This window comes from Amborella trichopoda, chromosome 13, assembly GCF_054954075.1.
Source record: "Amborella trichopoda isolate Santa Cruz 75 chromosome 13, AtrichopodaSantaCruz75HAP2 v2.0, whole genome shotgun sequence".
Classification (NCBI taxonomy): domain Eukaryota; kingdom Viridiplantae; phylum Streptophyta; class Magnoliopsida; order Amborellales; family Amborellaceae; genus Amborella; species Amborella trichopoda.
The window spans coordinates 39146441-39173539 of NC_142348.1; the positions used below are offsets into that span (position 1 = coordinate 39146441).

At 39.0% G+C, this 27099-nt stretch overlaps 2 protein-coding genes across 12 annotated transcripts; one reads left to right on the forward strand and one right to left on the reverse strand.

The window, feature by feature from the left end:
• Positions 1 to 920: 920 nt before the first annotated feature.
• On the reverse strand, positions 921 to 6896 carry LOC148779213 (oligopeptide transporter 4-like). Of its 6 annotated transcripts, XM_088854716.1 has the most exons (7): positions 5886 to 6896; positions 5157 to 5254; positions 3501 to 4065; positions 2791 to 3043; positions 2419 to 2632; positions 2118 to 2190; positions 921 to 1800 (listed from the first exon to the last, which is right to left on the reverse strand). In XM_088854716.1, exons 3-6 carry the CDS (start codon positions 3578 to 3580, stop codon positions 2162 to 2164), a joined length of 576 nt encoding a protein of 191 aa, XP_088710842.1. In that variant the 5' UTR covers positions 3581 to 4065; positions 5157 to 5254; positions 5886 to 6896; the 3' UTR covers positions 921 to 1800; positions 2118 to 2161. The 6 variants fall into 6 exon arrangements, with proteins under 6 accessions (XP_088710842.1, XP_088710846.1, XP_088710840.1 ...); XM_088854720.1 differs by lacking the exon at positions 2118 to 2190 and having other exon boundaries at positions 2450 to 2632; XM_088854714.1 differs by lacking the exon at positions 2118 to 2190.
• A 1631-nt stretch (positions 6897 to 8527) lies between these two features.
• Positions 8528 to 25678, forward strand: LOC148779214 (uncharacterized). 6 transcript variants are annotated; one of them, XM_088854721.1, is made up of 4 exons: positions 8528 to 8659; positions 11364 to 11548; positions 25195 to 25309; positions 25403 to 25678. In XM_088854721.1, the coding sequence occupies exons 1-4, from the start codon at positions 8534 to 8536 to the stop codon at positions 25478 to 25480; spliced, it is 504 nt and encodes a 167-aa protein (XP_088710847.1). In that variant the 5' UTR covers positions 8528 to 8533; the 3' UTR covers positions 25481 to 25678. The 6 variants fall into 6 exon arrangements, 5 of the variants coding, with proteins under 5 accessions (XP_088710847.1, XP_088710848.1, XP_088710849.1 ...); XM_088854722.1 differs by having other exon boundaries at positions 25216 to 25309; XM_088854723.1 differs by having other exon boundaries at positions 11364 to 11446.
• Positions 25679 to 27099: the final 1421 nt, after the last annotated feature.

Genomic DNA, 27099 nt, shown 5'->3' on the forward strand with positions numbered 1-27099 from the left:
AAGGGATAGTAAAAGACAATAGATTTTATAAGATGGGATAAAGATTTAAGGTTTAAGGAAATGACGTTGTGAAACCCTTTCATATTCAGGTGGGTAAGATTCAAAAGATTATTATTAAATTTAATACAAATATTTAAAATAATTAAATTTTTTAATAATTTTTTAAAAAATTTATATCAAATTTAATAATAATCTTTTTGAGATCCTACACTGATGTAAAAACATCTCGTACTACCATTGTTTTTTTAAGATGAAATGAGGTTATGGCCTTTTAAGACTTTCAAGGAGAATCTCTTGTAATCATTACTTTAAGATGAGATGAGATTATAGTATTTAAGATTTTCAAGACGTTGGACGGCATCATACCCCAAAAGTCCACCCATCGCTGTTAATGACTTCAAAAGTTTTTAGAATGCAAAGTCCACACCATGGGCGTGATACCATGTGCTTGTTAGGGTCCAGAAGAACTCTAAATAATTTTTTAAAATTTTTCTTTTTTAAAGTTGAATAATAAGAAAATCCACCTTCATGCAAGTTTTAGACTTGTGTTATTTTTATTTTGCCAAGTAAATCTTTCTATTTAACCGATCTCAAATAGTTGGAAAAAAATTTGACTGAGTTACTTATTTTGCTGTTTACTTATTTTGTTAGAAGAAGTGGTGAAACGGCATCCCTTTTTGGTCGTACAATTTGCAACATGGTTAAAAAATTTCAAACATCACTTATTACTTCATACGCACTATCACATTTGATAAAAAGTACATTAACAAATGGCTGGGCATCTGGGTAGTATATGCAAATACATTCGAGATTCCTTCTTCTTCTTCTTTCTTTTTCTTTTTTTTTATTTTTATTTTTTGGGGGGAGAAATATGTGAAAAAACAGAAGGATCCCAAAGGTCCAATGACGACACGATGAACTTCGTTTAAATTGCTTTGCTTTGCTTTGCTTTTATGCTTCCAAGAATGGGTGACTGACCTCCCCACTTCCACCATTCCGGCTCTTTACACCGACCATCACCATCGCCTTTCCTACAATTACCACTCAAAAGCAAATAGGGGAAACTACCAAAGGAAACTATTCCCCTGGAATCAATTTTTTCAACTACATATATTCAGAACCCATCCCTGATCCTATAAAGAGAGAGGGCTCACTGTGAAATAAAGAGAGGAGAAAGAAGGAACATCAGAGTACAGGGCAGCCTTTGGCTATGACACCCTTTGCCGTAGGGCAAACGGCGAAATCACAATGCTCCCCATCAGTACCCCACCAATTGAAGCTGTTATTCTCCATGCTTAATGAGAAGTAGAGCAAAACCCCCATAAACGCCACCCCGGCATCCAATCCAGCCGATAACACATAGTTATACCTTTGCCACCAGCTTTTCCGATACCTGAAAACGAAGAAATTGAATACGGTCCCAACTGCCACCCAAGCATTGTAGTTTAAGGCAGTTGCAGCTGGCATATAAGCAGTAGCTCCAAGAAGAACAGGAAGATTTATTAGAGGTATCCATGTTTGGCTAGGGAAAGCTTTGTGAAGGAGCCAAACAAGAACTGGACCGAGAGCACCACCGAGAAAGAACCAGTTTAGTGCTGGGTAAGCTCCCAAGGGACCGAAGATTCGCTTTGGACCAACTAGTCCCCAAATTACAGAGGCATCAAAGAATACACGGTCACCAGGGCAGGTCCATGGGCTTCCTTTAGGGAGAGCTGCCTTGTTGCATATGTTCTCAATTGAGTCTAGCAGCCACCATGCCACTCCAAGGTTGATTGTGCCCGCGATCACAGTGCCAATGAACTATCAGGTCACCATGAGAAAATGAGTCAGATGATCTCTCTCTCTCTCTCTCTCTCTCTCTCTGTATGTAGATGCAAGGGTAAGTATATCGTAATCCTCAAGGTTATTCACAGTTAATCAGTGGTCTGACCAACATCAAATTCAGGTCATGTTCATGTGGATCCCACTCTCCATAACCACTCAACCCATTGATAGGATGGTGATGACCCGCACAACCACATATCCCATATGGCCCTGAGGATTGCACATACTTCGATCCCCAGATACAAAATGCAAACTGCCTCGGCAGTAGCAATGGAAGTGCCTTATTCTTGTACCTGGAAACAATTCACTTCTTACAATAGCAAACTCAATGCACTTATCAGGGAAAGCCCACCATCATGCCCTGATCTGGCCACAGGGATAAAAGACAAAAAATCTTTTATCACAACAAAAAATGAGCATATTGTTCTTGTTCATTGTGATGATTGATGTGCGAATTTTCACAATTGCCAGTAAAGGAAACTAAAGAGAAGACTTCGATTTGGCCATGTGGTAAAATCTAAAAGAGTGAAAGAAGAAAAAAAATGTTTTGTACTTAGTACGAACAAGAAACAGTTGCTAAAGCGAGTTCATTACTGATAGAAAAACTAGTGACAAAGAGGGATGCCTGAACCAAGAACATGGATCGAGGAGGGATTTTCATGTAGTGGCCGAGCTTGAAGTCAGCAAGGAAGGAGACAGCCTGGCTCATGCTCATGTATCCATACACTTTGAAGCACACATTGGCAATGGGCTTTCCTGGTAGGATATAACCCATTATGTACTCTGTTATTATGTTCAATCCTGGTGTCTGCAAAATAAATTTCAAAGAGAAAGGGAAAAATAAAAAATTTCAGATAAACCAGATAAACAGTAATGATATGCTCATACGAAGACAACTAAAGGAAAAAAATTGGTAATAATACATGAATTTAGAAGCAAAATAGAGTTAGAAAAAGGATTATTGACCTGGTTGGTAGTGGCTGTTATGATGCTAATGGGTAGTGTGAACAGGAAGGCGAGGGCACAGGCCAAGAAAATTCCCCACCATGGAAGCTGAACTTCATGCTTAAGTACGATGCAAAGGAACAGAGAAATCGCGACGGTGGCAGCCATGAGTGCATAGAACCACCACTGGGGGATATCAGCATAATTTTTCATCAATCTCGTATGCATATCAGGCTTGCTCCTGATGGATGCCCGGCTACGCTGCCATATCTCCCTGGAACCACCATCCACCCCAATTTCAAGCTCATGTGCCTAAAAATCCCACTGAATCTCTCTCTCTCTCTCTCTCTAATATACAAACAGAGCTTATATGTGATTTACCACACTCTATATCTATCCTCGGATGCTAAATTTGAAAGAGGACATGCTTTTTGACGATAAATAAAATTGCTTGTGAAATACAATACAGTTAGTGGTATTCTTCCTCTTTTGGCATGGACATTTGGCATGAAAACTTTCCCATGCAAAATCATCATATATATGCAAATGTGTTCCACAAATTTTCAGTGTAGCCTCCTATCCGAACGCTCACATGGCCCCCCAAGCTCAATATCTACCACTAGAGCCTTCTCTCTCATCCCATTACGCCAAAATTCTAAACCATACTACTCTCAAGAGACAAATGACCAAAATGAACACAAATAAGAAAGAATAAAAAAGAAATAAGTTACCTCCCATAGAACAGAGCCACATGTGTAATTGTGGAGGCAATTGTTGCGAATCCAAAGCCATAAGTGAGTGCAAAGAACATGCTCAAATGTATCGGACCTTGTTGCGCATATGCAGTCTCATCGAGCTCGAACTGACCATTCACAATGGCCGTGATATCATATGGTTGGCCATCAGCAGTGAACAAATCCGAAGAAAAAATGGGGAATTTCTTTGCCCCTTAAAGATCAAAGCCCCAATAAGCTATGGGAATGGCTAAATAAAGTATCACTACATAGCCCACGAAGATATTCATAATGGCAAAGAAGGGGTAGATAAGTGGACTGAACATGAAGGCAGCTACAGCGGCCCAATCAAGGGGGAAGGCACCAAGACCCAAGCCATTGAGCCCTGAGCCCAGTTGTTGAGCAGTGATGGACTTGGGGGTGGGCCCAACAAACCCAAGATATGGTGGTGAGGGTGGAGAAGAGGTAGCCAGGGAGCACATAGTAAGAGAAGCTGCACACAAGAGCAATCACAAAGAACTTTGCACGCGATAGACGACGATCATCTTTCTCATGTAAGGCCCTGCGAGAACGGAAGAATTGTTAGCACCTTAGAGACAATTCTCTGTTTTCGAGAGAGTAGTTTCTGAAAATTCTCATTTTGTAGGAATTTCGCAGGGGAAGGGGTATATTATGATCTCGGAAAAAGCTACAGTTGTAAGTGCCATCACCGTAATGGACGGTGATGTGGACAGTGACCCACGAAGCACCAAATGAGCCAATTCCCTGTCCTGATCAGACGAGGATAGCAGGTCTATTGTATATGGTAGTATGGATTAAATTATATTTTCCCTTTTTTGCTGGTTCTTATTCCAAAGAATTTACAGTATGGTCATATCGATCATCTTTTTTTGTTGTGTTAGCATGTTAAGATCATATGGCTAATTGTCTTTGATGATTTTGAAAATGTTCATATCTTCTCCAGAAATTCATTCTCGGAAGAACCTTAATTTTGCAGAAAAAAATGAGTTCAAATTCTTGGAAGCAAGAGAAAGCAAAGAGAGATTTTGAGTTTATCTCATAAGTTTGGTCCGGTTTGTTTCTACGAGGGAATTGGTGGGTTCCAATCTTTGACATAAACAACCCACCAAGCAGACCTACCACCACTTTCTACTTAGTTGCCCCCAATATGTTTTCTTCTTTTGCCTGCTTTTTATGACTTCATTTTTAAGTGAGAACCCTGCACCTCCTTTGCTTCAAGAAGCAAACCCAGCTGACCTAACCCTTACTATTTTACTCAAGGGTTCAAAACGCGCTTCTGTAACCTGGATCACCCCTCCGAAAAACTGGTCCGGAGTGGCGATCAGGCATCTAGCTAGTTGAAAGGAAAACTAGCTAGTTCCTGATGTTTAGCAAAATCCAAATCGGCCGGTTCCAATCGGCCGATTTTTAAAAGCTTGACTTTAAACAGGTATCTTTTTGCCTCATTTTTATAAGTTCACTTTTCAATACGAATCTTCTACATTTGGTAAACTTGTAATTAATATTTAGGCACAAAGTCACTTTCTTAAGAATTATCAGGAAGAAGGGATAAAAAATAAGGGCCAGAAATAGGGAATGAAGTTGGGAAAATGAAGAGAATAAAGCAATAAATAAAAAGGGGAATGAATATACCTGAAAACAGAGACCTGCACGAGAGTGCTAGGCCACCACATGTGCGCGGGCTCCACCACGTACTTCCTCAACAAACCAGCCCATCCATATCCCAATACCTTATTTATTTTTTATTATTATTATTATTAAATTCATTTCACAAACGCACCAAAATACACCTGATCAAAAGACCCATCTCACAAGACGTCCAAAAATCACTCAAAGCAGTTAATGGAAATAGTAAAAAAAAACCCAGAAAATCCTTTGAGAGAGCGAGAGAGAGAGCAGTCTGAATTCACTCAAGACAATTAATGGAAAAAATAAAATTAAGACAGAAATTTATCAAAAGCAACTAAACAAAGAATTAAAAAACTGCAAAATCTCAGGAGATATTAAAAACTGCAAAATCTCAGGAGATAGGAAGAGATAAGAATGGCTATTTCCACAACCAAATCCCCCAATAAAAAAATAAAAAACCTAAGGTGCTTGAGAGAGAGAGAGAATGGATTATTTCAAAACTGAAATTCACTAAAAAAACAATTAAAGTAAAGAACAAACATGCCCAAAGATAGAACAGGAGAGAAACACAAAGGGAATGGATTAATCAAAAACCAGATTCACTCCCAATAATTAAACAGCAAACGGAGAGCGAAGATGGGTTTCATCAAAACCCAAATCCCAGAAGAGTAACACAAAGAAACTCGCACAGTGTCGAGGGAACGAGATCGAGATCGAGAGAGAGACCCAAACCTGGGTAGTGATTATAATGAGCCAGCTCGCAATGAAAGAGATCTTCCTCCTGTAGAAGGCCTTGATTATATTCACAATCCCCACTGCATAAGGCGTTCCACTACCAAAAGCATAACCAGCATTTGCAAAAATGGTGATCAACACATGCTCCTTCATATTGAAAGGCCCTGGATTCAGAGAATACTCAGAGCCCCCAAGCCTGAATTTCTTCTTAGGAAGAACGGCGGCTAAAAAATGGCCAGCTGGTAAAGAAGCCACCTGAACTGAGATCTGGGTTATAACCAAAGGCTCTGTTCTATAAGCAAAGAACTGGTTCAGAAAGGACATGGCCGCGCACGAGAGAACACCGAGAAACCACATCCTGAACGTCCACACCGGCAACGAAGGGTCGTCAGTTGTTGTCACTGTTAGTCTCACCTGCTCTATTGGAGAGATTTCATCCTCTTCTTCTCTCTCTAGGGTCATCTCTGCACTTGCTTCTCCCATGGCAGAAGCTCGCCCTCTCTCTCTTTCCTCTAAAATTCTCACTCAATACCTTTCTCTTTGAACAATGGGTAATTTCTCTCTCCTCCCTCTTTCTCTTTCTCTGTTCTCTCTGTTTAGAGAAGAGATTCCCTCTCCTCTTCTCTCTCTGCTTCTGAGTTTTGAATAAGAGATTCTCTCTCTTCGGTATCTTTCTTAAACTTGGGTGCGATGAATGTAGGATTTATTCAGCTGTTAACGGTATTTATAGAAGTAATCCAATACTAAATTGAGTTTAGCAAAGAGCGTGCAAACTCTCTCTCTCCACTTGTAACTGTCGCCTATGAATCCCGGCCAATACACCGTGACAGCTTTTCACAACGTTTTTCATGGCCAGTTGTCCAGCACTAATATATCATCTTGTGCTCGTTTGCTATGGTCGTTTCTAGAGAGATTAAAAAAAAAAAAAAAGAAAAAAACTAAAAAAAAGAAAAAGAAATAGTAAAGAAAGAAAAAGAAAGGAAGAAGATTAGAAGAGCTTGTTTTGTTGCCCACATATCTTTAAATTAATCATCTCCACAATATCAAGATGTATGGACACGAGAAATTATTTTTTGAAGTTTTGAAAATAATGTATTTTATAAGTCATTTTTGGTTCGTCAATTTTTAAGATATTTAAGTTTTCATAGATATATCGATCTACATTATTTTAAAAAATTTAAACTTTATAAATAAAGATTTCAAGACTACTATAAAGATTTTCAGTATTGAAACCACATTTCTCCACACTATTTGAAAGTAGACTCTAATTTGATTGTTTAGATCGTAGGTACAAACCGCACCAATTAAAGAGTTACCATTGTTAAGGTGTAGTTGTAAATTATGAGTTTAATTGGTATTCCGTACTGGTCGACGAGCCCGATGAGAGAGAAAGAGAGTGAGACTTCACAAACGGATCCGGTTTCTATGCGGCCAAGCTTGTATGCGTAGAAATACAGGCATCTTGGTAAATCTATTTTTTAGAGAGATTTTTGGACTTAATTTTTAAGCATATGTAATCTCTAATATGGAGATCATGAATATGAATAAATAAATAAAATTTAAAAACTATAGGTAATAATTTTAATAAGTAAGAAATCAATTTGGACACTGGCATATGTAAAAATACGATCCAGGCTCCAAGAAACACAAATTCCTTTTACACATTGGAAACCGAATGGGTCACATTCCAAGGCCGGCTACTGACGAGCATAGATTTGGTGAAACCGTGAAACTTGGCGCTGGATTTAACTTTTATGATCAATCAAAGTTCAAGTCAATATAATTACGACGAAAGAGTTTATTTAAGGTTCACACCTTGAAAAATAGAATAAGGGGCATCTCTAAAATCCTTTTTGAAAAATATTGTTTTGATGTTAAAATATATATATATATACATGTCCGTTGTAGTTTTCATTATTACTGCTTTGCCGAATAGTTTCTGTTATTACCACCGTGTCCGTTTTTTTATATCAAAACGAAAATTTAAAAATAAAAACGATTTTATCCTTTTTCGGTTGTTGAACAACCAAATTCAAAGTATTTTCGGTTACCGAAAACGAGTCAATTTCGGTTTCGGTTTTGTGTGTGTGTGTGTTTGTGTATGTGTTCATAAGTATTACACATTGAGCATATTGAAAGGTGATTCTTATGACTTACATTCTGTTCCCAGATTGGGATTCGTTGACATGCTTACTGGCACAAAGGTCATATCTTGTGCTTTGTGATCTGCTGGAAGATCTCAGCTCCTTGAATTCTACTAGTTGCTGTGGAGGCCTTCCATTTTCATCATATTTTAATCTTGAGGACAAGATATCCTTTTATGTAATCTCTAGTGATGCTTTCTCTGAGTCATAGTATAAAAGGAGTTTTGATCCTCGAGGAGTAAATGTGATTTGTTCAGTCAGGCTATTAGTTGTATGTGAATGCAGAATGTCAATTAGCGCAATGGTTTCCATTGTGAATACTATCTTATGCTGTTATTTGGTACACGTTGTGCTCTACATGAGTTGGTATATCCATTGAAACGCACATATCTTTACTTTATTTCTCTTTTATTAATTAGTAATTTTATGCTCTATATTTTGGATTTGCATTTCATTTTGCCTCTCAATTTGAATGAAATTCGCTTGGTGCAGTTGCTTGAAATGAGTCATACAGAGTTCATTGCCAAGGGACGTTCGTACATTGAACACCGACAGGATGCTGCCAATAAGTTATTGGACGGGGCTTTCAAAATTCGTTTGAGAAAAGGATTCTATGGAGAGTGCCTGGTAATGATTTTATTGTTATATTGATTAGATTTTCGAAGTCTGTAAGCAGAGAAACCGTTCTTTTTTGTATGTATTTGTCATTAGTAGGTTGCCTAGCAATGATTTCATTGTTATATTGATGATATTTTAGAAGTCTGTAAGCACAGAAAATTACTCTCAAGTATTTATCATTCTTAGATTGCATGGTAACGACTAAGGGCAAACATGCAATTTATTGTGTTTCTGCTGTGTATATCTTTGTTATCAATATTATGCTGTTGATCCATGTAACTAGGGGGATGTTAATTTTGTACCTATGTAAGGCCCTCTGTGGGTCCTAAAAGCTAGTGATGAAAAAATCACCAAATCGGATCGTAATAATCTGATCTGACTTAGAATTGGGAAGTCAGAACCATTGAATCGCCCCTATATTCAGAAAATTGGCTAGTTCACCATAGCACACTGGGTTGTTTTCGGCTAAAAATTGGGAACCGGGCGATTCTTGAAAAGTCGCTCGACTTTCCAGACTCCATCATTGCATCCTTGAATAAGAATTGGATGTGGTTTTTCCTTCCAATTGATTGATTTCTCTATCGTTTTAACCTATGTTTCTCTAAAAACAGGTGTCCCCTATATATTTTCTCTCTTTTTAGTTTGTTTTACGTTCTCTCCATCTTGGAAGGCCATTCATCTTTGGTTCTTTCTTTGATCATGGTTTTTCTTTCTATTTCTCTTATTGATTTCCTTTAAATCTCAAAATTTTTGGTGTATTTCTGACGTAGAGGTTCTTAGGGATGTAGTTTTTCAAATCTGGGGTTTTTTCTGTTTCTCTTCTATTTCCCTTTCTCTAGCAAATGATTTTTTCTTAAATCTATGGCTTTTCCTTTGATTCATTAATCAATCTCCTTTGCATTATAGTCTTTCTCCTTTGTTTGATTTTAACTATTTTCTTTTGTATATATGGTTTCTTCTGATTCCATCCTATCTTGAGCATCCTTACTTTGGAAAATATCATTTGAATTGAACTTCCAAACAAGAAAAGTCAGCTCTCTCTGTTCTAATCCTTTTAAAACAGCATTAACCTATTTTTGAAAAAATCACTTTTGAGGCAATTTCAACTGGATCGCCTTGAATCAGAGATCTGACTCGAAACTGACAATTTGACATGGATTTTCAGTTGACTGAGTCGGACCCTGCCTCCTATTTTTTAAAATCTGGTAAAATCCACTTCCATTTTTTTCTCGTTGTAGCACATGGCTCGGATAATCGAACCTATTTTGGGTTTCGTGGATGTTTGGATCTTTTGCCTCTAAGAAACCTTATTCTTGCAGCTGGTCTTCCTTTATTGTACTTAGAATTATACCATGCCATGAAGATACTGGGAGAAGGTTCTGTCCTTCATAGATGTTATTTGTAAGTGGTCTACTATAAAAAAAGTTTATTGACCTAACAAATAAATGAATAAAAAAAAAAGAAAATAGATCAGTTTATTGATTTGTGGTTTTCTATTGTGATTTATGGATCCTACACCTTAAGATGTATAAGTTTGCTTGCTTTTGAACTGCTAAGGGACATGACTGGAATTTATCGTGTTATTCAGATATTGCATTTTTTCCTTTTGATCAATTTTTATATTTTACTGGAAAAAGAACAATAAGATTGGTTCTGTATTGGGTTCCCATTCTCTGGCAATGAGGGTTCATTTTGGAGAACAATTCCTCCAGGTCCATCAACTCTGTAAATTCAGAAACTAGGAAATGCTTTAAATATCAGAAGCAGGCTTCATGGGTTAGGGCGGTGAAACTGCAATGTGGTCTTGAGGATTCCAATCCCACGTCATACCTGCCCAAAGATAAACTAATAATTAAGGAAATGTTTTATATATTATTATTACAAAGGGACAAGAAGTGTAACTCTTGATGTATTTTGTGGTTATTCTAGCCTGGTGTTATAGTTGCAATAACCCTGAAATAGATTAGCTTACTGCTCCAAATAACTGATCCTAGATTTTTTTAACTGAAACATCTGGGAATCACATTTCGAGGAACTCTGCATCATGTGTTAGTGTACTCCATACCATGCTCCCATCTTCTTGTGATCACGATCAGTGTTTAGTCCAAATTGCAATTACATGACAATTGATTTTTATTCTGAAGTATGGAGAACTAGGGATTGGAGATGTAACTGATGCTCTTTGCTGAAAGTTAAGGATAATTTCTTCAATTATGATTGTAATTAGGGAATAAACTAATTAAGAAATTAATGATGGTCTCTTTAATTATGATGGTAATTAGGGAATAGAATATAACACATGTGAAATGGTACTATGATCCACATCACCACATGAATATGTGGTCATGGGGGTCATCACTGTTCATCCAATCAATATGTTGGATGGTTAATGGTAATGGAAAGAGAGTGGGCCACCAACATGACATGAGCTCCAATATGGTGTTCTATTGTGTGGCTCCATTCAACTCATTGGATAATGATGACCCTCACAGTCACATCTTTCATGTGGTCATGTCAACTTTCCCATAACATAAAAGCAAATTTGATTATTCAAAGAAAGGTCATTATATGTGATTCACCTTGTACTGCACACGAACACACAAAAAACTTTTTATTACACATTATCCATCTAACTATTTTCTATTTTATCGAATATCTGTTTTTAGATTTGTGCTTAAAAATGAAGTCTCAGGTCTGTTAAAATGAGTTGCAGGGTATACGGGCAGATGGAAATTCCCATTTGTGCAATGAAATTGGCAATCAACTCAGTGAAAAGAGTTCTGCAGCTGGTTTGAGGTGGGGACACTTCAGTGAGACTTTAATTTTTTACTTGTCTGACACTCATATTGGCTTATTGCTGGTGATATATTTCCTTGTCATGAGGACACCACGATGCAGGTCCTCCTACATTCTCTCTTTCCCTGTTGCATTTGGATGCTATTTTTTCTTTGTGTATTTGGCGATTCATTGGAAAGTGCAAAATGAGAGGAACAAAGCAGGTTCGATTGTGCTTTTTCCTCAAAAAATAAAAGCATTTTGTGTGAAATTCTCTGATGATCTCAATTATGATTGCATCTGCATTTAACATTGTGATGCTTTTGCCCTCCCTGATGTTGTTCGTTTGCCATGTGATGGACTCCTCTCCCAGGCAGCTAGAGAGAGAGAGAGAGAGAGGGACAGCATGTTCAGAAACATCCCCTGCGTTGCAACCTGCTTTCCCTTATAATCAGTTTCCCAACTCCGGTGACCCTATTCACAGGCTTTTAACCCTCAACACAACCAAACCCATTCACATAACCTGCCTACCTGAGAAACATCCTCATCCTCATGCTTCACCAAGGACATATTGACACTTTACATATTTTCTTTGCATATTTCTAGTTGGGGATCCACACGTTCTTCTTGAAGTTTTGGCTGCCAAACTCATTGATTCCTAATCCGGTCACTCCAGTTCTTTTCTCTCTATTCAACCTTGATTCATCTCTCTCCTCTTGACCTCCGTTGATTTCCCCTAACTCCAAAGATTGAGAAGCCAAAGCCAGCTTTATGTCCGAACCTGGAGATGAACCCGTCATGTCCTTAGCATTGAATGGCCTAGATGTCTTTTGTTCCATAACAGTTGCCCCAACCTGGATCACCACCATTGCCCAGCACGTCAGTCGACATTTCAGGCCTGCTCATATGGATGAATGGTGTTGATCACCGAACGTGTGTGTCCCATGTGCTCAGTAACAGCTTATCTGGCCCTGCCCAAGACATCCCCTCCACCGACTTAGAAATGAGTGACCAAGATGCTTCCATGTACCCCACAACAGTTAACCACTGCCACAGCCCATAAATGGATGGCAGGTCACTTGTTCCGCCTAGATAGACAGAAGCAAATCGACGAATCAGACGCAGCCACAATGATTACCTCTCTCCCGGACCCGAGAGAAACCTGTATATGAGGCCACATCATCCACATGCTTGGTCTTCTTGGTCAGGACAATCAGGACTGTCTATTTCGTAGGAAGAGAGATTAAGATTTGTTAGTGTTAGTCTGTCTATTACCTCCCATTCCCTATTTAATTATCTTCTTTGCTCCCTCTGTTCTTCAGCCTCTATGTGCTCTATAATACCACATAACAGGGCCTGGCCTGTTCTAGGCAACCTTTCAGCTATGCCCTTTCCTCTGATGTCTTGTACCCCTAGGTGTTTAAGCTTTAGTGAAACCCTTCTTATTCTTCCTTGAATTTGCCCTACCCAACCGACACCCTCTACCCCAAACCTTGTTACTAATGAAGCAGACCTGCATCCCACTCCCCTCTTGTTGCCCCTTCCTTTGGGATCCTCCCCCTCCCTTGGGGAGATATTGGGGGAGTCAACAATGATCTTGATACTCTTAACGCGTGCAAAGTCTTTTTTCCCAGTGGACTCTAATGAAATCGTTAGTATCGTCAAAGTGGAAGGTAAAATTGACCACATACTTCGGGTTTTGGGTTTCATCTATGTCGGTCTTGCCAGTGACATTAGTGAGGACTTTAAGAGAAGTGCCTTTGCAAAGTGTAAAGCTAGAGGTAAAGGTAGTAGATAACTAAAAAAATCTATCCTATATACATTATGAGAAGCATTTTGGCCTACCCATAGTACGGGGATCTCCAAAGAAGGTAGTTGCTCCATCTCCCAAAGCTCGATCCTGCGCATTTTTTGAATTCCAGGGATCTCAATTCCAGACATTTTTTGGATATAGGATTGCAATTCGCAAAATTAGGGCTCTAGATCCTGGTTAATGGGATCCAGATCGTTGTCATCCAAATCATGGGTTCACGATTAAGTTGAATTGAGCCTCCACCAACGTGAAAATTGAGTTTCTGTTACATTGGTACCGAAGATTACCAGCATATTTCGAGTTTCATGCACAGATCACCCCCTCTTTCCCCATGCATCCTTCCTTTAACTCCTTAGCCCAAAATCTGTCTTGTGTTTATGTGTGTGTGTTCAACAGCATATTTCTCGAAAAATTCTGAAATTTGAATTGTCTATTGGTATAGGGATCAACCAGTTTGAGAAACAGTCCCAATGTAGTATCCAGGGTTTGGAGCTTGAAGTTTGAAGTTTGAAGTTTGAACTTGTAAGTCACGAAAATAAAGACCATAACTTACAAGATGCTACCATACTATGTTATTTGGAACCTGTAGATGAAGGGAGTAGCTAAAGTTGCGCCATGTCCTACCCTAAATCCTCTCATTTCACTTATGGGAAGCTCAATAAGCTTTATACCTTTGATCTTTTCTGTAATACACTCTCATCGCCCATGCCACCATTAAAGAGATCTTTGCAAGTTGACCCTTTCTTTGCCTCTGGACCCTTTTATTTTCCTCTGAATCTGGAGAGTTTTTGACTAGTTGCTTGCTCAATAGCATGTAACTGAAAGGACCCAAATGGAGGAAAACAAGGACACCACATTTCCATCGCACACTAAATTTGAATCCTCATGTTAGGTTTCCAATTTCACTTCTTACTTATGAAACACACTCCAAGATAAGAAAAAAGTAAAACAAAATATTTTAGAAACTGGATTCTTTGGAAAAAAAAACCTTTAATCATATCATTCAATGGACGTCACTCCCGAGCTAGAGTACCCTACTTGGGCAGCCTTGATTCTAAGCTGGACGGACCTCGATCCCATAAGCTTTGTCATTTGGTCTTGGAGAAATTTGGATCATGCACCATCGCTCCCTTCATGTTGTTATCATGATCCCTTTAACTCATGGTGTAAGGATCTCGATCCCTGCTTCATGGATCCTTGTGCATCTCTCGATCTCGCGGTCCCCATCTCAGTCTGGAGTCTGACCTTATTCTGAATCCTGGTAACTATGGGCCTACCCAGTCCTTGTTTCTTTTTCCTCGAAAGGTTGGGCCCTTAGATGCTTCCAAAGGCATCAACTCCCCCTGCCCTGCCAACCTACCCCGCAAATAAGTACTTTGGTTTAGAACATTCGAGGATTGGGCAACCCCTCAATGAAAATGGCCTTATCAATTACACCGGCAAGCATCATCCTGAAATGCAAACAGTGTTACAGCCAAACCAGAATCCCTGACCTCGTTAATATGCCAAATTTTGGGTAGTAGACCTTGTCAATGTGAAGCGTTACCCTCGCAGGGAGCCTCCAGCAGAATATGGGTCATTTGGGACCCAACTATTTTTGTCTTACCCTTGTTCTATCGAGGCTCATACTCAGTCTTAATTTTCCTATCCATGATTTATAATGACTTCATTTGGAAAGCCATTGCAGTCCATGGCCCGTATAGATTGAACCTTAGGGAGGAGGTCTGGAAAGAGCTTATCCAAGTAGCCTCCCTCTCCCCCACCCGTGGTGCATAGTTGGCGATTTTCAAAATCATCAGATGATCTTCAAAGAGGAATAGGAGTGAACAAATCACAACGAATATGGCAGGGTTTACAGACTTTGTTTATAGAAACACCCTGATCAATATCCCGCTCCTTGGGTCCTTCTTCACCTGGCTCAACTATGTACCCAGTTTGATCCTAACAAAAATAGATAAATTCCTAATCTCCTGGGAATGGGAGGAGGAGGTCCAAAGTGTTCACTTAGGAAAATTCCACAAACTCGTGTCAAAGCATCACCCATACTTGTAGACACTGAAACTATCCTCAACGGTTCTAAAGCCTTTCCAATTCCAGGACGATGTGGATCAATGACATGGAGCTTAATTACAGGTTGATACCTTAGTTGTGGTCTCACTTCATGATCCAAGGATGGGCTAGTTTTAGACTGCGTATAGAACTCTACAACTTCTGAAGGGCCAATCATAACCCAATCATAACAGTGGAACTGTTAACTTCCTGATAACTTTCGTGGAAGAAAGGAGGCCCTGCTTCACATGATCAATGATCTAGACTTAATTGAAGAATCTAGAGATCTGCTCAAAGTAAAGGGCTAGGAGGATACATACTGAAGTGGTGTATCAGGCCATCCTCAAGCACGAGAAGATTTCTTGGTATGCTTGGGAAAGGAGACCAGAACACAACCTTCTTTCACAAGATCGCTAACTGTCAAAGAATGTTAAATGCTTTCTTCTGTCCAGAAAAGGAATTAGGATATCCCATGAGCCTCAGAAAGTTAATTGGAGGCCTAGGATAGCCAATCTTCCTTCTAACCTTGCTCAGGGAGTGGCTAGAAAGCCTGTCCATTGGAACATAGATCCTTAGAGCTGCTGCAGATTTGGATCAAGATAAGGCTTCAGGGCTAGATGGTTTCCTGGCAGCACTGTTCCATAAGTTTTGATATCCCAAAGCCCCAAATGTCCCTTCTTGTTGACTCTTATTATTGAGGAATCATCCACAGTGGGATAAACTCCACATTCCTCACCTTGGTCTCTAAGTTGAATGGAGTAGAATATCTGAAGGATTTCAGACATACACACCTAGGGCCCGTTGGATGTCAATTAATTTTATTTGGAATAGGTTATCTTATCCAAGGTTTCAAAAAAGGTAGGTGGCCCGTCTGATGCCCAGCGCACAACACCTAGGCTGGCATCTAGAACCTCATATATGCATATATTTGTGTCAATTTTTTAATTTAATGTATATGTATATATTGTAACATACTTTTTTATATACAAACATATGACATTATCACACATTAAGAATAAATCTGTTCAAAATTTCAAAATTCAAATCATACTGAATTTAAAAAAAGTTATAAGTCAAATAGGCTATGTATTAGTAATAGTCTCCAACTCCCCATATTGCATATTAACATGAACTCCAACTCTCCAAATCTTCAACAAACTTACAAAAGTATAAATCCAAACAACGAAATAGTCCAAAAAAGCAAAAAGTCTAACATCTGAAAGGTTTAAAGTCCAAATCAAGATGGTGTAATAAAGATGAATTACAAAACTACAAAATAAGAGAGGACATTTGCGTTTCTCCAATCATCATCATTAAGAATCAGAACAACATCATAATCGCTTGCATCTGCATTGGAATCGAGGCCGTCATCATCATAATTGTCATCCTATTCAACATATTGCTCTTCTTCCTCAGTTTCTTCTAAATCTGCCTCCTACTCCTCTATCTTTCTCACCCCCTATGAGTGTGAAGCCAGCAGCAGTCGTTGCTCGAGTGGCCCTCCTAGAATTAAAAGCTGGATCCGAAGCCTCCTCAACCATTTCCCAAGTCAAACCCTCCCTAGGGAAGACCTCCTCAGTACCAGGGTTCTCAACTAGCCAATCAAAAGCATTCTCCATGTCTTTCGAAGTGATGGGATCCTTCTTTTGCTAGTTAAACTTCTCCTTGAGCCTCTGATTCTCGCTTACAAAAACCAAGTTATTGAGCTTCCTTTGCTGAAGCCTATTTCTTCTCTTTATATGCACCTATAAGAAAAAATGCATAAGTACTAGACTACTGGTGTACTACAATTACTAATCAATCCATCTATTAGTAATGTATTATATCATAGTTTAATATATTTATATCTATTATCTCCTATAAATCTATATTCAAAAAATGAACTTGCAAACAACAAAAGAATATAAAATACCATCTCAAACGAACTCCAATTGCACTCACAACTAAAAGAGCTAGCTGTCAAACTCAAGATCCGAATAACCATCTTTTGGAGGTGTGGACTGCTACTACCATGTTGTCTCCACCATTGGCCAGCAATATAAGCAGCCTTTATAATTAATTTAAGTATTTAAAATTATCGTTCAAATTTTTGGGAACTTGAAAGACAATTTTCAAACAAAAATACAAAAGATAGTATAAAATATATTATTATTGTCGGGTTCCACTTTGCTCCTCTGCCTTAGTGCCATATCTTTTTGAATGACTTATGAAGCACCCTTGTACAAAATGAGCTCTTTAGTTGATATCTTTTCTTGATATTTGCATCGGGAAGGCACTCAGTAAAACTTTCCATAATTGTATCTTGTGCCTCAATATGACCATCAACATAAAAGAATTTGGGGTTCAAGTAGTACCTCGTTGCATGCAATGCTCTATGGAGCTGCCTATCCCGCTTGGCCTCAATGATTTACCAAGTTGGCGTACTTGGCCTTATCATTGCCCAAATTCTCTGCAATCTCCTTCAAGTGCATCATATATAAAGCCCATAGAGGGCTTATTAGCATTAGCCAAGCGTAAGACCTTCACCAAGGGTAGAAATACTTCTATTGCCTACGTTATCCCACGCCAAAAATATTTAGAAAGAATAATATCCTGCGCCTTTGTCTCTTGGCATCTCTAGACCACCTTCACCTACTTCAATCCTCTGAAGCGAACATAGTCATCAATGGGATCCTCCTTTTATACATGCTCTATAGACTAAAGTAGGCAATGACAAATCTAGTGGCCCCGAGCCTCACTAGGTACCTCTTCTTTGTAAACTTGCGCATCATACTAAGGGTAATTGTGTGATTGTATATGAAGATTGTAACCTCCTTAGCCTTAGAAAGAAGTCATTTAATAGTAGACATATTACCAATTTCCTCAAGCATAAGATCTGTACAATGTGCAGTGTAAGGAGTCCAAAATATGCGATGCCTCTTTTGGCGAGGCAAATGGCCTACAGCTATATTAGGAGCAATATTATTTGTGATCACTTGAATTACATGCTCCTCCCCAACCTCCTCAATGCCCTTATCAATAAAAGAAAATATATAATGAGCATCATGAACATCATCAAAAGCATCAAATCGTAAAAAAAACTATACTTAAGGGAAATTTTACCAACAAATTCATGGTACTCCTCTTATCACGCAATAGGTCGGTCATTATCATCATCATCATCATAGCCTTTTTCCAATTAATTGGGGTTCGGTACACGAGTCCTGGTCTGCTATTATGCTCTATTATGGGCCATATCCTCAATGACGCCATAAGTCTTCATATATTTTCTCATTATTTTCAACCATGTCCTTTTGGGCCTTCCCCCTTACCCTTTTTGAGCCTTCCACTTGAACAAACTCGCATCTCTTAATATGTGTTGTTCTAGGTCTGTGTCACACATGGTCAGTCCACCTAAGTCTACTCTCTCTCATCGCCTATCGGTGCCACACCTAAATTTTCATGAATGGATTCATTTCGAATTCTATTCCTTCTTGTCTTGCCACTCATCCATCTCAACATCTTCACTTCCGCTATACTCATTCTATGGGTATATTGTGTTTTGTTTGCCCAACATTCTACCCCATAGCGAGTCTCATAGCTGTTCTATAGAACTTTCCCTTCAACTTCATTGGCATGCGGCGATCACACAAAATTTCGGTTGCATATCTCCTCTTTCCCCACCCAGTTCTAATTCTATGTGCAATATTTTCCTCAATCTCTCAATTTTCTTGGCTTGTCGACTCAAGATATCGAAAGTACGGTCTTTTTGGCATTTTCTGGCCGTCAATCTTAGCTACTTTCTCGTCTCTACTCCTATTATTACTAAACTTACATTCCATATACTCTGTCTTAGTCTGGCAAATTTTAAAATTTTTAGATTCTAAAGCATCCCTCCAAAGGTCTCACTTTGTATTGGCGTCGTTTTGGGTCTTTTCCCTTCAACCTAAACTTCTCAATCAGTTGCTTAAGTAGGAAAATCGCCTCGGTTGTTGACCTCCTCGGCATAAAATTAAATTGTTTTTTAGATACACTCGTTTCATGCCTTAGTCGTTACTCAATTACTCTCTCCCACAACTTCATGGTATGGCTTCTAAGCTTGATCCCTAGATAGTTCACACAATTCTGTATGTCTCCTTTATTCTTATAAAATAGGTACCACAATACTTTTCCTCCATTCGTCTGGCATTTTCTTTGTTCTCAACACTTTGTTGAACAACTTTGTCAGCCAGGTATATTGAACAACTTTGTCGGGATACCATATGGTCCTAGAGCCTTTTCTATCTTTATGCTTTCAAAGTTTCTTTCACTTCTGATATCTTAATCCTATGAATGTATCTATGACCTCTGCCCTCATTTATCCCAACGGTTCCTTCTACTGCTATGTTCCCATTGTGTTCATATTTAATAATTTTTAAAAATAAACTTTCTATCTTTCCTTGACCTCTTCATCCTTCACCAAGACCCTTTGATCATCACTCTTAATGCATTTAATATGATCTAGATCCCTATATTTTTTCTCTCATTTTTGGTAATTTGAAGACATCTTTTTCCGTATTTTTTATTGTATATATTATTATATGCCTTAAGTTTAACTTTACTTATTATTTGTTGAGCGGTTTTCTTAGCATTTTTATATTCTTCCAAGTTTTGATCATTTCTACAACATTGTTAAGTTTTATAACATGATCGTTTTCGTTAATGGCCTTTTGAACCTCATGCTCCACCACCAAATTTCCTTATCAGAATTTATTTTCCCTCTAGATTCTCCTAAAACTTCTTTTGCCACTTTGTTAATACAGTCAGCCATCTCATTCCGCATAATATTGACCTCATGTTCAGAGCTTCATTTTCATTTTTTAATTAATTTATCCCCAAATAAGTTTATTTTCTCATTTTGTAAATTCCACCACCTAGTCTTTGGATACCCATTACTTTCACCCCTTATCTTCCATGTCTTTGTACAGATGTCTATAACCATGAGGCTATATTAGGTAGTCAAACTCTCTCTTGGGATAACCTTGCAGTTTTTACATGATGGTCTATCTACCTTCTTAATTAGGAAGCAGTCTAGTTGGCCTCATATTGAGCCCACTCATCCGTATTGGTCTTGAGAGATTCCTTAGTATGCTTAACTTCTTTTTTCAATAGTGGCTCGCCAAGCTCATATGGATTTGGTTATTTCAACCCTGGCCCAAATTGTCGATTTGCTTCCAACATTGTACGAAAGCTATTCAAGCGAGCAGTATTAAGAGAATGCCCTTATGGTAAAACTACCAAGTAATGTACTAAATCACTTGGCCTATGTCTTCTTAAATCTATTTTTAATTATTATTTGTTTTTTGCCCTTACCCTTTCCTTTTTCAATTATTGTCTCGGAGCTAGGTGTTAAAAAACTATCAATAGGCCCTTTAATATGAGGCCTTTTAGACCCAAGACCTCTCTTACTCTTAGAGCTCTGAGTAACTGCCATGCCTACCGCGTCTTCCCCTTGTTCATCCTCATCAGTGTCAACATCATCATAAAAACACGGACCCATGCCCTCAATTCTGCTACATCCATTTCTTTTGTTATTTTTCTATTTTCAGCTTCAATGAGCCTAGAAATTTTTTTCTTTACAGGCTCTAGGACCATCTTAAACGAGGCAACATCACTTCTAATAAACAGCAAGATGCTTCTTGAATCTATTTATGCCGGCATTAGAAATATGTCCACAAAATTGACACACAATTTTATTTTACTCATTCTTATCCAGGATAACACAATACTTCCATCCCGGCTCCCCATTCCTAGTAGACCTCGTAGAACACATCTCAAATCCGAAAAATAAAACTCAATTAAAGATTGTAAACTAACCTTTTTTGCCTTATCTCTAAAAATAATTTAAACAAGAAAAGAAAAACTTAGGATGCTTTTACAAACGACAGAAAACAATTTCAATTATCAGAAATTAGTCTAGCTAAAGAGATTTTGGGTTTAAAACAGTACTTTTTTTTCTTTTCTTTTTAACTTTGGGGGGTTGAAAATAATCCCCATAATCTATATAAGCTTTTATGGGGGTCAAAATTAGGCTTTTTTAAAAATTGAAAAAGGGGCCACAGCCCTGAGCGCCCCGCCTAGAATTGGGTGCTTGGTGCCCCACCTAGAACAGGGCGCCCAGGTGTCGCCTGAGGCCCCTTGCTGCCTTGGGGTCGGGCGGCTCCTTTTTTGAACATTGATCTTATCTAAAGTTAATATACTCTGGATATATTACCTTGTTAGCTGTTTGGTATATATATTATATTACATATAATATTCTTTAATATTATATATTTTTTCCAGTCAATTCTAGCATTTTTAGCTATTTCTTGCAAAAAAATGTGATTTTCAGCAAAACTATTGTGGATAAAGTAAAAATTGCTTTTCAAGAAGATAAACTTATATGTAAAATTGGCTATAAGTTTATCTCAAATAATTTTATGATGGACACAAGCAAACAACCATTAATTTATTATCAGGATTAATTTAATTGAAACAGTAAATTATCAGTGATAACGAGTACATCCAAAGAGCGCCATATGCGAGAATTTTGCATGATCATAGCCAAAGCTTTGGCATCTTGTCTGTGACAGGTGCTAAACTTTGTTATATCCCCCAACTGCTGTTCATTGGTCCAGTACAAGCAGATTTTGGAGGGGGCTCAGATTGCACATGAATGCATGCATGCCAGATACCAATCCAAATTCCTGTTCTTGCTCTTAAGCTTCTCCTGGGAAAGGTGTATTATCATGTCAATTGGGTTGTACTTGACCAAATCTTAGATCTAATTGGGTTTGGAGATATGTGGAGGTCTTATATTTGGGACTTTGTACCATCTCCACACGTTTCGGTCCTGATCAATAGTTGCCCTCAAGGTTTTTTCTCCTCCTCAAGAGTTCTATGACAAGGAAGACCCGTCCCCTTTTTCATATTCCATAATGGCAGAATTCTGTAATGAACCTATATCCAAGCTGTTTAAGCACAACTTGTTCCAATGATTTTAAATCCTCTAGGTAGGGGCCATCAATCTCCCACCTTGAGTACGGATATGATACTTTGGTCTTCTGCGACACAAACCCTCAGCAAGTTGACAACCTTTGGTTCTTCCCTCTGAGCTGCAAGGTTTCCCCAGGCCTCAAAAACCAATCTCGCAAAAAGAAAACTCTTTGGAATTGGTGTTGGCCACAAAACTAAATTGGAGTTGACCAAAAAGCCTGGGATAAAGAATGGCCTCCCACTTAGCAAGTAACGCATCCCCCTTTGTGTCAGTAAACCACGAAAAGAGCAGTGAGATGCTGTCATCGAGATATTTGAGTGGAGAGTGGCAGCACTGAATGGCATATTACTGCCTCTAGCAGGGAGAATTACTCTAATTAAAGCCACTCTGTACAATATCCTTCTGTTTCAGATGTCAATGTTCTGTCTGCCGGTGGCCATAGTAAATCTGTTAGATTGGTTGATGACAGATTTTCTGAGATCCGGAGCTCAGGTGCACATAACTTCCACTTGGTTAGTGGGGACCCTGTGCAAATTGAAAAGATATAGGGACCTTGGCACACGAACTGTAGGGATTGTAACATAGCACTGCTCAGGAAGTAGTGGTGGTGCTTCATAACCCAAAATTGTCACGTGGAAGCACGTAATGCAGAATAATTATGATCGTGACAAGTCGGGCTGGCTACCCAAGGGTTCAGCCATGCCTGGGCCTCCAGAGTGAAAGGGATAGCTTCATCCTACCCCCTTTTGCCAACAACATTTGGTTAAGGGTCAACAGACAAGATCAGGATGTGGAAGGATCTTTGGGTGGGAGAGTGTACTTTGGGACAACAATACACAAATATCTACTCTCAAGCCATATATTAAAATGACTGTGACTTTGTTATACAACATATTAGGCTGTCAGATGGTTTGGAAGCCATACTTTAGGAGGAACCTCCTTGACGTAGAAATATCCCAACTGACTTCCTTGGCTCTGCGGGACTTCTCTAGATGGTGTGGTTCCGTGTATCTTTTGTAAGGTTATCGGTGTTGTCCTTCTACCACACACTCATCCCAAGTACTAACACCCTTGTTATAGCTAACCGGGCATGTTTAACCAGACATTCCTGAGATCCAGGTTTCAATATGTTTAGTTTTGGCCAACTACAAAGAAGAGGGATCTGCCTAACAAGTGAACTTGCCATGTGTGAGAGTCCCCAAGGAAACTGTAAATCATCTCTTATTAACTACTCGGTTTCTGTCAAGATGTTGTCCTTGATAATCCAGAGTTTCGTTCGGGTATTACCACAGTCAGTTCATCAGCCTTTCACAGCATTCTTCTAATCTTCTTACCCTTCTTTCAGCCTCTTATTGTGACGACCCTGAATCCTAATTATGTTCTGGGCCATATGGTTGGAGTGCAGCAACCTTATTTTTGAGAGCAGAAAAGCTCGAATAGATGCAATCAAGGTCGTTATCAAATTAATCGTGGCTTTTTGCGCCTGTAATTGTAAAGAATTTCAAGCCTGTTCATTGGCATATTTTGAAAGAAACTGGAAGCTCATTCGGGTTTCCAACCATTGTTACCCCCTTGATGAAGCACTGAATGCCACCAAAGTTGGGATCGTCAAACTCAACTTAGATGACTGCTCTCTTGGAAAGCCAGGACCAGTTAGTATCGAATGTCTATTTAGAAATATAGCTCTGGTAATCTGTTACCCCTCTTTCTTGGGCTTTGATTGGTTATGCAAATTCCATGGTGGCCAAGGCACCTCGAGGGCCTAAAACTATTCGACACAACTGGGAACATTCACTTCTAGTTGAAGGGGACTCTAAAACTGTTATAACTTGGGTTACATGACCATCCCGATGCCCCTGGAGAAAGGAACCAATCTTTGACCAAATTTTTGAGATATGCAGACCATTGCGAGTTTCGTTAAGCATATGTGGCTTGAGGCCATTTTAATAGTGTATGCCTTAGTAAAGAGGTGCCATCCATCCACAATTTTGTAAGTAATCCATCCAGTCATGACTACTGAGGAATTGTGTTTTTTTGAATCACACTAATCCTTTATCATTAAAGCATGTGACTAGCCATGCATGTATGATCTTATGTTATATATTAGAAACATGCGTCACTTGTTTACTCTTCATGGATATGCCCCATGCATTTTCATGTGAAAATGTTATGTAATTGTTATTTAATTTATATTTCACCTGATTCCCATTCTTTAGCTTTTCTCTCTAGTTCAAGGTCTTTCATTGGTCCATTGTAGTTTTCCACATGCTTGTGTGCGACTTTCAATGCATTTAGTCCTAACCATGACACCGGTTATTTCTTGCAGTTCCTAACACAGGAATTGTGTTTTCTGAATCACATCATTCGGTTTACTCTTTCTATGAAAAAAATCTATCTTATTACTGAAAAATGAAAAATCAGGTCATACTAGGAACTTGAAGAACAAGGGGACTCCAAAGTTTGATTCGATGTGCAAGTCGAGCCTGCCTGCTCCCATGGAGACTAGATCCCATTTTTTTCCAAATCTTTGATATCACTAGTTTCAAGTGGTGAGCTAATGAGGCTGCAGATACTTAGCAAACGCTGGCTCCTTGAGCGCAAAGCTTTGTGATTTTGTCATCACCCCAACTCAAACTTGACTATAAGTCTCGGTTTTTGCTTTTTTGGGGTGCATACTATGTTCTTGCACAGCAGGCACCTGGAATTGTATATTTCATGATTTAATACTATACAGTCAATTTCTTCAAAAAAATTCCTTAAACAACTGTAAATTGTACATAGATTTCCTCATAATTTCTCAATGTTATTCAGATGTCTTTTATCAGTTTGATAGCAAATTGACGATAGTCTTATTTTTACAAAACGTTGTTTCTTCCTAGCACATTGAATGTTAAAATCACTCTTATCTTCTAGTGGCTGCAATAATGTTTGCAGACCCATAGGTGCAGTTGTATATATGCAACGAGGGAATCTGAAGATGAGCTTGAGGAGTATGGATAGTGCTACTGATACTTCTGAAATTTCAAAGGTATGAATGGGATGACAAATAATGTAAAACTGCTGTATCTTCCACCTGCATGTTCTTCCATTTTTTCTTTCCTTACATTTTCCCAAATTGTAGGCATATGGAGGGGGAGATCATCCTAAATCCAGCTCATTTATCATAAGAATGGATGAGTATAACAAATGGATCTTATGAAGCTGCATGACTTGTATTTTATGGACATAATTCTTATGGTAAGAAATCTTAACTCAATTTATTCATCAAAAAGTTGCAGAAGTAACCTATCCAAAGACAAGATTTTTTGCAATCATTTTATATCAAGCGGACATGCATGTCATGTTGTACTTAATACAGATCAAAGTATATATGAATGGAATATGTTGCTTCTATTTACCTGGTGATCATGAAGTTCTTCTTGTTTGAGATTTATATGTGGTCTATATTCTTCAAATGTTAAAGCAATTCTTTTTTTTTTTTTGAAATTGGTAACCTTGTATTAAGTAAAGGAGATTACATAATACAAAAAATAGCTGCCCAAGACACGGGAGCACTATACATCCACAAGGGTGTAGCAGATACCAAAAAATGCTATACAAGCATGAGTGCAGTATTACAAAATGTGGATGATGAAGCAAAAAGGTTCGAAAAAAGCTAGGACATTGCTTGGAAGTACCTTCCTTAGTCAGTGCGTTGACCACTTGGTTGGACTCTCTCCAGGTATGCTTCCATAAGACCTGCATATGCCTGCGAATATCGAAAATCTCGTCAAAGACGAGCAAGTCTCAAGGAGGAACAACCTCACAAGAGGCCTAGGAGATTACATTTCTCGAGTCACCCTCAACGACCAGAATAGTGCTCCAAGAGGGATCAAATTTTTTAAGGCCTTCCAAGAGGGCACAGGATTCGGCGCTGGTGGAATCCGCAAGGCCGATGGGAGAAGCAAAGGAGATAAGGGAGAGTCCTTCGTGATTCCTGAGGATGCCCCTGATGCCTGACGGATCGGGGTTGCCCAGAGGGCACCCATCAAAGTTGAGTTTGGTCTAGCCAATATCTGGAGGTCTCTAGAGGGAGGAGCGCGGCACAGGTCTAGGCATGTGATGAAGGTGGCAGTCCATTTGAGGTGGAGGTAGAAGGTGGAGAGAAGCTTGAAATGGTTGTGGTTGGTGGCCCAAAAGATCGCCATGGATGTTATGGACTTCTTTAAGACTTGTTTTTGAGACTGCTGTCCATGAAAAATTATGTTGTTGCGTTCTTTCTAAATCGACCATAGGGTGACCGTGACAGAAGCCTTCCAAAGCAGGATACCAGATTTGGGCCAAGGTCAGAACAGCATCTGATGTAAGAGCTGTGGAACTGATTCAGGCATCCAAGACCAGCCAAACAGTTGGAGCAAGTCCTCCCAAAGTTGACCTGCGAAACTGCAGTGAATGAAGAGATGGGAGTTTGTTTCCTCCTCCGACAGACACATTACACATCGGTTTGGGATTTGCATGCCTTTTCTATGGAGCCGGTCCACAGGTAGGACTCTCTCCCACAGAGAAACCCAATTGAAGACCTGTATCTTTAGGGGAATAAAAGGAATCCAGGCTTTAGCGATGATGGATTGGCGTGGGGGAGGAACAGCCGAGGGACGAAATAATTCATTCCTCACCAAGAGGGGAAAACGAGTGGAGGAGAGAAGGGAGTTCCAAAAATACAGGAAACTCTTCGTCGCAAAGTTGTCTGCAAAAGTCCAGGTTCCATGCCCGGGAATTCCCTGCCGGTGCAAAGTGGTCTGCACCCATGGCGCTAGGGTTCGAAAGAGGTTGGGAAAG

Bases quoted from the DNA above. Each gene is read 5' to 3' on its own strand.
- LOC148779213 (XM_088854720.1), bottom strand. From the start codon at position 3,580: ATGTTCTTTGCACTCACTTATGGCTTTGGATTCGCAACAATTGCCTCC. The intron at 3,044-3,500 runs GTAACTTATTTC...TGGTGGTTCCAG, and splicing joins GTGGCTCTGTTCTATGGGAG to GGAGATATGGCAGCGTAGCC. The intron at 2,633-2,790 runs GTCAATAATCCT...TTTATTTTGCAG, and splicing joins TAACAGCCACTACCAACCAG to ACACCAGGATTGAACATAAT.
- LOC148779214 (XM_088854721.1), top strand. From the start codon at position 8,534: ATGAGTCATACAGAGTTCATTGCCAAGGGACGTTCGTACATTGAACAC. The intron at 11,549-25,194 runs GTCCTCCTACAT...CTTATCTTCTAG, and splicing joins ATGAGGACACCACGATGCAG to TGGCTGCAATAATGTTTGCA. The intron at 25,310-25,402 runs GTATGAATGGGA...CCCAAATTGTAG, and splicing joins ATACTTCTGAAATTTCAAAG to GCATATGGAGGGGGAGATCA.